Genomic DNA, 10433 nt, shown 5'->3' on the forward strand with positions numbered 1-10433 from the left:
CCCTGGTGCCTATGGCTCCTGCCTGTAATCCTGCTATTTGTGAGGCAGAGACTAGTTGAGGTCAGTACAGGAAAAAAGTTTGTGAAACTGAATTACTAGTAATTTAGTCAAATATCTATGTTGTAAGCTAGGCACCTGTGGTTTATGCCTGTAATCCTAGCTACTCAGGAGGCTGAGATCTAAGGATCATGGTTTGAAGTCAACCTGACAGAAAAGTCTAAGAGACTCATCTCCCGAAGTGGAGGTGTGACTCAAGTAGTAGAGCACCAGCTTTGAGTGAAAATGACAAGCAAGAGCACAGAGGCCTGAGTTCAAGTGTCCGTATCAATACACACACAGAAAAAAAGTCCATGTTGTGAATACAGCATGATATTTCTTTGAATATGCAATACTCAATTCCTGTAGAGACGAGTTTCCATGAGAAGACTGCACAGGGTTCCAAGCTATACACATACCCTCCATATCTCACACCTCCCACCCAAAGTCCCTCCTGAAGCCTATCAAAGAAAAGGGACACTAACAAGAAGTCTCTGGATGATCACTTTCACTTCTTTTTCTTGTGATCTGTGACATGTTAAATGCAGTTCTTGATGGGCTTTTGTTTTCAAGGATGATGTTCCATCTGCACTTTTCTTGCTTCTCATTTCTTCTCCATCAGCATGTCAGTCAGTTGCTTGTCAGAGACACTGACCTGCTGGCAGGCCCTCATAACCTGACAAAGATAAACTGCCAAGAGATGCTTGCACTGGAATACAAAGCACAAACTTATTAGGAACAGACAGGGCCACAGCTGACCAGTGTCATTATCACCCTCTAAGAAGAGGATGAGGAAGTGGTCTGTGCTTTCAGCTAAGGCTCCTCCTTGCCTTCAAAAAGCCATCATAGCACTGGCTACTGTTCCTTGCGGCACTCACTGCAAGGCTGCTCAGCTCTCCTCACAGATGATCTCATTTAAATTTGACAACCACGCCTTGAGGACAGCACTTAACCCTGTTTTATCCATATGTTCAGAAACTATGGGCTATTCCTTTAACCACTGTCATATTTCTGGGGTGGGGCAGGGTTGGAAGTTGAGGAAACATACTTATGATTCATCAGTTAAAGACAGTGGCCTTCTGAGAAATGGGATAGCCAACCTGGCAAGAGATGTTCCCAAGAGATGTTTTAGAAGCTAACAGTGTAAAAGAAGTGGAAGAATGGGGCAGACCCTATTATTTTCTTCTTTGTCAAGACTTAAGAAATAGCACCCAGCTCTTAGGACGGTAGTGCCTTTCCTTCACTATGGAATAAGTGTGTGGATATGTGCTGTTCCTGCTTGATGCTCTAGACTGATAAAATTAGCATACGCTTAGAGGGACAGGAAAAGGCACTCCTGCCTCATGTTAGGTGCCAGCCTGCCTTTCAGGCAGCGAGAACATACAAGCCCTATCTCGAGTTGGGGATATTCAGTTGCCAGCATCCAATTTAGTTCCTGTTTTTGTTGGGCCACCTGAATTCCCAGTACCTATGTCCAGGATCACCCTGTTGTTCTCCCCAAAACATCATCTGTGGCCTTTTATATGAAAAAGCAGGAAATTTATGTAATTCTAAAAATGACACTGCATTTCAGGAGGCTAGACACAGAGAGATGACTGAAGATGAGGGCATGAAACCACTATTTCAACACACAGTACAATTCCCATTTTGTGAAACTCTTAAACCACAAAATAAGGGCTGATAGTTTCTCCCTTGATTTGTCTACAGTGTCAACGGCCTTTCCTTCCTTACCAGTAGGCTGTCACTTTTCCGCAGCACTGAGAAGGCAAATGCAGGACAGGAACAATAATGACAAGAAGCCAAACATGTGTATGTTTTACCAGAACTTCCAAGTACCTAGAAAAAAACAGAACAGATGGGATCAGACCTCACCCCCACCCCGCCCTGACTTTATCCATCTGGTGACTCAGTGCTGCAGACTGCACTGGAAAAAACTGCAGTATTTTATGCAAAGGGGGAAACTTTTCTTCTCTTCCCTTCAGCATGGACACACCCATCTCTCTGCATGCTCTCTGCCCTTTAGGACTTTAGACAATGAAACTGAAGAGTTTCAGGCTAGTTAAACCATCTTCACAAACCATTTTGTTCCTATGTCTAGTGATTCATGGGGCTGATACCAGGGATATCCAAAGAGGTGAAGGGAAAGCGTCTCTCATCCACATTTCATTGTGGGGTTTCTTAGCCTTTGGTATTTCACAGCATGTGCATACATTGCTAAAGCTTCCATCACATACTTCAAGAAAGCATGGGAACAGGTAAAGAGTGGCTAGGTCTTGGGATAAAAAAGGAGAGAAGGACTTTTGAAAAGCATTTGAGAGTGAGAAGAGTAAATACAGCAAGGAATCTTGTGAAAGGGATGACTCAGTGCTCAGGATGGAGGTCTCAGGAAGAGGCAAGCCCAGAGCTGCCTGCTCATCTCTCGGGATGGAAGGCGAACACAGGTAAGTGTGTGGGAGTGCTGATGGCAGTCACAAGGAATTTTTTTAAAAGAGAGATAAAGTAAGATTTGTTTGTATGTGATTAGACAGACTTGTTGGAGAAGTCTCTACTACCAAGTAGCCAAAATCTTTGATTAAAACCTCTCAAACAGGGAGCCAAAACAAACCTTTTCTTCTTTCAAGTTGATTCATTTCAGGCATGTTACACTGATAGGCAGCTGACTAACACAGAGTTTCATTCCTAATTTCCAAACTGGAAATACAAGGTTATTATTAGTATTCAAGGGAAGCAGAAATACCCAAGGACTAGTTCACAATAAATTGTCACAAATTTACCATAGAGCCTTCAAATTAGTTTAGGAATTAACATGGTAATTTAAATGAAAAAGTCAAGTTTTAGCTGGGCATCAGTGGCTCAAGCTTGTAATCCTAGCTACTCAGGAGGCTGAGATCTGAGGATCGCAGTTCAAAGCCAGCCAGAGCAGGAAAGTCAATGAGACTCTTACCTCCAATAAATCAATAGAAAACCAGAAGTGCTGCTGTGGCTCAAGTGGTAGAGTGCTAGCTTTGAGCTGAAGAGCGCAAGGACAGAGCCCAAACCCAGAGTTCAAGCCCTATGACCTCTAAAAAAAAAAAAGTCAAGTTTTTTACAGAAAAATTATGTCAGCTCAACCTACTCCCCACACAATAAGGCAACTGGTAATGTTCACTGTTGAAGAATTATAGCAAATTCAGGTCTTTTTGTTTTATGGGTCACAAGACAGCCATTTTGGTGAAGTTTTTTAACCAAGTTGACAGAATTCACTGTGGGTTGCTAGATGACCAGGAAAGGCCAATGATGGGTAAGATGACTACTGTATCCATTAAGGATTTTAGCTGTTTTAAATTGAGTATTAAAAATCACATCTTATATATTTCTTATTGTGTTATAACTTGTCTCGGATACCACTCATTATCAACAGAGAAAGTTTCCAATGTATCTGGGAGACTTTCACTGGAGAGACAGCATTATAGCAGACTTTTTGCTGTTGGAATCTAAAGAAAGCTCACCAGTATTCAAAGTGACATGACTGATCCTTGGATGCCCAAACTATTTACTAATGGCTAAGAGTTCTTCCTTTAGTGATTTTCCATGCTTTTTCTTTCCAGATTTCAATGTAAGGAGTAATAAGCCTTTGATTCTGTATTGAGAGATGATTCATTCAGTGGTTCCTTCTTGTTGTGGATCCTCAATCCATCTGAGTGCTACCTGGACTATGCTGAATAGGGATCAGGGCAAATTTCACAGAGCCTCTTGCCTGATTCCTTCAAAGGCTGACTGAGATTCAAATTCAAGTGTTCAACTGCTTGAGGCAGTAAATACAGTAAAGAGAGTATTTTAAGTTTGTTTCTTCTTAATCTAGCAGTGAACAATGAATGAACCCAATTTATCAGGCAAAAATCTGCATTAAAAATGTTCAAAACTGGAAATTGACCTTAGGGATAATTTAATGAAGTTCCTTCCCCTTCAATGGAAAAATGACCTTCTTTTACAGGAATTGTGCCTAGTACTTCCATTCATAATCTGGAATGTTTCTCCCCCCAAAAAATGAGATTTTAGAAAAGAAATATGCAGGGAAAAAAAAGATACTCAAGACCATGACTAGACTTGTAGAAACCTCTCTGGAGGAAGTCTGCTATGACTTCAGTTACGTTCCAAGGAGGGCAGCCCATGTCTGCAATCATCAATTCACAGGTACAGTTTTATTTATTTTATTTTATTTTTTTCAGATCCTGGGGCTTGAGGACTCAGGGCCTACGCTATGGCCATGAGCTTCTCTGTGCTCAAAGCTAGTGCTCTACCACTTGAGCCACAGCACCACTTCCAGCTTTTTCTCTTATGTGGTTCTGAGAAATCAAATCTTCATACATGCTAGGTAACCATTCTACCACTAAGCCCCATTCCCAGCCCCAGTTTTGTGTGTGTGTGTGTGTGTGTGTGTGTGAGAGAGAGAGAGAGAGAGACAGAGAGAGAGAGAGGGAGAGAGAGAGTGTGTGCGTGCGCTAGCACTGGAGCTTGAACTCATTATCTCCCTCAAGGCTAGTGTTCTACCACTCAGGCCACAGCTCCACTTCCAGCTTTTTACAGGCTAATTGGAAATAAGAATCTGAAGGATTTGTGTGCGAGTGCTGGCTCTGAACTGTGATTCTCAAATCTCAGTGTCTTGAGTAAAAAAGATTATAAGTATGAGCCACTGATGCCTGGCTTAGTTCTTATTTTATGACTGCTCCAAGTCTCTTAAGATACTTTGTAGTCTCAAGCTGCATTATTTTTTAAATTTTTTTTGGGGGGGGTCTGGTCGTGGGCCTGAACTCTGGGCCTGGGCGCTGTCCCTCAGCTCTTCAGCTCAAGGCTAGCGCTCTACCACTTGAGCCACAGTGCCATTTCCGGCTTTTTTCTTTTTTTGCTTATGTGGTGCTGAGAAATCGAACCCAGGGCCTCAGGCATGCAATTCAAGTGCTCTACCACTGAGCCACCTTCCCAGCCCAAGCTGTATTATTTATTCTTCTGTTTGGCACTACTCTCTGGAGAAAAGATTATTCATTCTTGTCTTACTAAAAATACACTGGCTAAGTGACTTCCATTAACAAATGCAATGTAAATAGCCAAGCAGAAACTTGTAGCATATCATGTTCTTTTCTCTCTGCTATGACTTCTACAACACTCCACATATTAATTCACCAAAACTGAGATCCTGAATAAATGTGATTTGGAGCACAGCTGCAATCAACTTTTCATACACAAGTGGATGTAAACCTCCGTTTTTGTAAGTCTGTCATATTTGGAGGTCACTGTTCTTGTGGCATTCCTTAGCTTCTCCTGACCAACTATCTCCCTTCCTAAGTGAACCAAGTTTCTCAAAAGCAACTCAGCAACAAAATGATGACTTTAGAATAAGTACACATTATACCTGGAGGTAAGTTTATGCGGGCTGACCTATGAGAATAAAGGTTGATTTATGGAAAGATAACTAGTGGGGTATCAAGGTGATAGGTGACACAGCTTTTATTACTGTATACAACCTCTGAATGAAGCTAAATCCTTACCGTATTACTAGACAAATCAACCATTAAGGTTAATGTGAACTTGTAGATTTCTATAATTTCACTTAATTTAAAGCCCATGCTGACAACCGCAGACCTAGGAATTTAACTCTTTTATAACATAAGATGTGAATGACAGAAAGCTAAACAATTCACAATTCATGTTGACTACCAAAACAGAAAGGGACACTAAGTTAATTTTAAAAAATTAAACAAGAACTTTAAGATGTAACTAACAATGAGATCACAGAAATGGAGGATGGTAAGGATGTGCTTACCCAGGTCAAGTGTTACACTTACAAATGCAACTGAGACCAAAATTCTGAGTCAAGGCACAGTTCTGGAGTTTTCAGTATTTTAACTACATAAACAATAAAACAGAAATACCTCTTCATATACAAATAATATATTAAGGAACTGATTATTAAGAGACTGATTATTCACCATGAGAAAATGCTCCTTCCAGATAGTCTCTTCTGAGTAGGAAAATACCAAACAAAAGTTTTAACTGTAACTATAGCATCCAAATGTACTCCATTTTCCTTAATGAAACACCTGGTGTTTTTCCAGGTCAATAAACTTAGGCTACAATGTGGAATGGCAGGTTAACTCACTAAGCAAAGGCACATATTCTCAAAGTAAGCTTTCCCCAATTCATTTACTACCCAGGAATTAACTGCTATGGTTTCTCAATGAGTTAATTGATACAGTCTAAGTGCTAAGAGGTTCATTGTAAATAAATCAGAATCCAATAAAAAAAATCTCTCCCAGCCTAGTCTTCAGCAAAGCCTGGACAACAGATGAGCCTCTTCTACATTATTGTTAGATCCATACAATGATAGTGAGTATAGTTAATAGGTCATATTTAATTACTAAATGCCTAGTGAGACTATATTGTGATATAAACCAGCAAAGAAGGAAAAATGCACATGATCTCATATGGATTTCTAAACTAGTTGAACCCATAGAAGCAAGAAAGTAGAATAGTGGTTTCCAAGAAACTAGGGGTAGAGAAGAAGAAATTAAGGAAATATTGGTCAACAATTTCAGTTAGCTGGGTGCCAGTGACTCAAGCCTGTAATCCTAGCTACTCAGAAGGCTGAGATCTGAGGATCACAGCCAGCTGGGGGAGGAAAGTCTGTGAGACTCTTATCTCCAATAAACCACCAGAAAACTGAAAGTGGTGCTGTGGCTCAAGTGGTAGAGCGCTTGCCTTGAGCTGAAGAGCTGAGGGACAGCACCCAGGCCCAGAGTTCAGGCCCCATGACCAAAAAAATTTAAAAAAAAAAATTCAGTTATGCAGGAAGAGTAAGTTTGGATCTATTATACAATATTATGACTATCATTAATAACAAAGCATTGTATACTTGGACATTTCCTAAAAGTACATTTTAAGTGTTTTTATCACAAAAAATGAGTATGTGAGATAGAAACACTAATAGCCTGCTTTAAGCTCTCTCAGGAGGTGTACATGCATCAAAACATTATTTTATATCATAGCAGTATAGTTTTGTCAAGTAAGTAAAATTATTTATGTTAATTTTACTAAATTGGCTCAAAAATTTTCAGTGCCCCAGGAAAAACTTCAAGAAGGTTGCAGCTTTCAGAAATTCATAAAGAGATTTGTGTCTTAGGGTTTTTTCTTAAGATCATCCCCACCTCCAAACATCTACCTGGTAAACACAACGTCCACTGGGCGATGAGATCAAAGTGACAGACTGTCGATCAACTAGGTCCAAGGCCTGGATGGCTGATGAGCCAAAGATAAACTTCAGCCTGGGAAATACAAAGGCTTCGATTAGAGGGTCTGACTTTAGTCATCTCAATAACTTGACCTGAACAATCACCGTCCTTGACAATTTTTTTTTTTAATGCTGGGAGTTAGACACAGGACTTGTGCCTGCTATGAAGCATTCTAGCGTTGAGCTACACCCCCAACCCATTCATACTTAATGATTCTTAAAAACCCATTTGAAAAAAATTACTCAAGGGCCCCCTAGAATAGACTTAAAATCTTGTTTATTTCAGGTGGTCTTTTTCCAGTAGTAAGCCTGAACGCTGGGCCTGGGCGCTGTCCCTCAGCTCTTCAGCTCAAGGCTAGTGCTCTACCACTTGAGCCACAGCGCCACTTCTGGCTTTTTCTGCTTATGTGGTGCTGAGGAATCGAACCCAGGGCCTCATGCATACAAGGCAAGCACTCTACCACTAAGCCACCTTCCCAGCCACTTTTTCTTTTTTTTTTTTTTTAAAGTGACTAAACTATTGCAGATAAAGAAGCCATTTTTAGAATCTTTTGTGTTGCTTCCTTCTTTTCTGCCCACCTTCCTTTAATCTCTTTGGCAGTCATATGCATTTCTTTTTTTTTTTTGTTTGGTTCAGGGGATTGAACAAAGTGCTTCACGCATGCTAAGCACAAACAACTCAGCTACACCCCTAGCACATGAATTTATCAGTTTCTTTCCTGTTAATGTTTCTGCACACACATGCATATGTACATATGAGGACACATCTACATGTTATTGTTTTTATAAATTAGAAGATATAATAGGTATATTTCTTCATTGTCTTTTTAAAGACTAGTCTCATATATAAAACTATTGGGGAGGTAGGAAGGAATGCTTTTGAGTTTTTCAATTAAACATACAAAGATTTAGTCCATAAAAATAAAACTTAATGAGAACCTTAGCCGAGATAATAAATTTTAGAACTTTTTTTGTGGGGGGGGGTTTCGGTCATGGGGCCTGAACTCTGGGCCTGGGTGCTGTCCCTCAGCTCTTCAGCTCAAGGCTAGCACTCTACCACTTGAGCCACAGCGCCACTTCCGGCTTTTTTCTTTTTGCTTATGTGGTGCTGAGGAATTGAACCCAGGGCCTCAGGCATGCAAGGCAAGCGCTCTACCACTGAGCCACCTTCCCAGCCCAAATTTTAGAACTTTTTAAATCTATGTTTTTCTATTTTTATGACCTATTATGAACATTTCTTGAATGAGTTAATATTTTCTATATCACTCTTAATGGCCTCAAAGAATTCTCCTCAAGTATTTTTTGGTTAAATTGTTGCCAAGATTTTTTGTTTTGCTTTGTTGCTATCATAAACAATACTGGATGAGTAAGCTCACTGTCAAATGTTAATGAGTACTATGATTACTTCCTTGGGGTACATTCTTGTAGGTAGACTATGTATTGAAGACAATGTATTTTAAAAGCTATATTGCCTGTTTCCAGGTTACCTTCCAATTTACATTCCTACCATGTATCAGTTATTTCTTCATGTACTTCCCAACACATTATTCTGTGATAGCTAGTTTTGTAGGTGAAAAGCTGTATTATTATTATTATTTGCCAGGATTGGGGCTTGATTTCATGGCCTAGGTACTACCACTTGAACCACACCTCCACTTATGGTTTTTTGGTGGTTAATTAGAGATGAAGGACTCATGGATTTTCCTGACCTTGTTAGCTATGATCCTTCCTCCTCAAATCTTAGCCTCCTGAGTAGTTAGGATTATAGATATTAGCCATCCACACACAGCAAAAAGCTGTCTTATTATTTTTCTTTCTTTTTTTTTTTTTTGGGCCGGTGGGGGGGCCGGAACTCTGGGCCTGGGCGCTGTCCCTCAGCTCTTCAGCTCAAGGCTAGCGCTCTACCACTTGAGCCACAGTGCCACTTCTGGCTTTTTTCTCTTTGCTTATGTGGTGCTGAGGAATCGAACCCAGGGCCTCAGGCATGCAAGGCAAGTGCTCTACCACTGAGCCACCTTCCCAGCCCTTATTTTTCATTTTTATGGTCACCATAAGATTTATCATTTTCCAACCAAAGCTTTTGGCTATTTGTGTTGTTTTATTATTTGTCCTCTCTTTTTTTGTTTTTAAAGTGGTCATTCATTTTTCTGTCATAAAGTATAAAACTGGAAGTGGCACTGTAGCTCAAGTGATAGAGCGCTTGCCTTGAGCTGAAGAGCTGAGGGACAGCGCCCAGGCCCAGAGTTCAGGCCCCACGACCGAAAAAAAAAAAAAATCTAAGAAATAAGAGAAATAGAGAAAACAAGCCAGGTGCTGGTGGTTCTCAGCTATAATCCTAACTACTCAGGAGGCTGAGATCTGAGGATCAAGGTTTGAAGCCAACCCCGGGTAGTCAAGTCCCCATGAGACGCTCATCTCCAATAAACTACTCAGGAAAGCCAGAAGAGGCCCTGTGGCTCAAGTGGAGCACTAGTCTTGAGCACAGTGAGGCTCAGGGACAGCACCCCAGCCAAAAAGGAAATAGAGAAAACATTAAAGCCTTTCTCTAAATCCACCATCTTCCTTCCTTTTAAGGTAACCACTGGCTGGTGATTGAACCCAGAACCTTGTACATGTCTGGCAAGCTCTCTTCTATTGAGTTACACTATCTAAATCCATCTTTAGGAATTTAAAGGCATATTTAAATGTGTATACATGCAATAAATGGAATTTCTTTCTCAGTACTTTTTACTTTTTTATTGGTATTAAGAGTATAATTATATTTTTGGATTTTGCAATATAAAGGGGAATAGTACTTGATTTCTGTATTGTTGCTGGGAGGCTGAGGCAGGAGGATCATGTGTTTGAGACCAGCCTAGGCTACATAGACAGCTTATCTCAAAAACCAAATGAAAGCCAGGCACCAGTGGCTCACACCTGTAATCCTAGCTACTCAGGAGGCTGAGATCTGAGGATTGTGGTTCAAAGCCAGCCTAGGCAGGAAAGTCTGTGAAACTCTTTTTCCAATAAACCACCAGAAAACTGGAAGTGGCGTTGTATAGCTCAAGTGGTAGAGCACTAGCCTTGAGCTGAAGAGCTGAGGGACAGCGCCCAGGCCCAGAGTTCAATCCCCATGACCGACAAAAAAAAAAAA

General features: G+C 40.6%; 1 protein-coding gene across 1 annotated transcript in view; it reads right to left on the reverse strand.

Annotated features, from left to right (window-relative positions):
- Positions 1 to 327: 327 nt before the first annotated feature.
- Positions 328 to 10433, reverse strand: part of Zswim7 (zinc finger, SWIM-type containing 7) — a 12354-nt gene continuing 2248 nt past the window's right edge. The window contains exons 2-4 of the mRNA XM_013016347.1: positions 7232 to 7334; positions 1768 to 1872; positions 328 to 745 (exon numbers count right to left, since the gene is read on the reverse strand). Of these exons, the coding sequence (XP_012871801.1) occupies positions 641 to 745; positions 1768 to 1872; positions 7232 to 7334 (313 nt within the window). The 3' untranslated portion in view covers positions 328 to 640. The remainder of the gene's footprint in view (positions 746 to 1767; positions 1873 to 7231; positions 7335 to 10433) is intronic.

This window comes from Dipodomys ordii, unplaced genomic scaffold (assembly GCF_000151885.1).
Source record: "Dipodomys ordii isolate 6190 unplaced genomic scaffold, Dord_2.0 Scaffold31, whole genome shotgun sequence".
In the NCBI taxonomy this organism is placed as follows: domain Eukaryota; kingdom Metazoa; phylum Chordata; class Mammalia; order Rodentia; family Heteromyidae; genus Dipodomys; species Dipodomys ordii.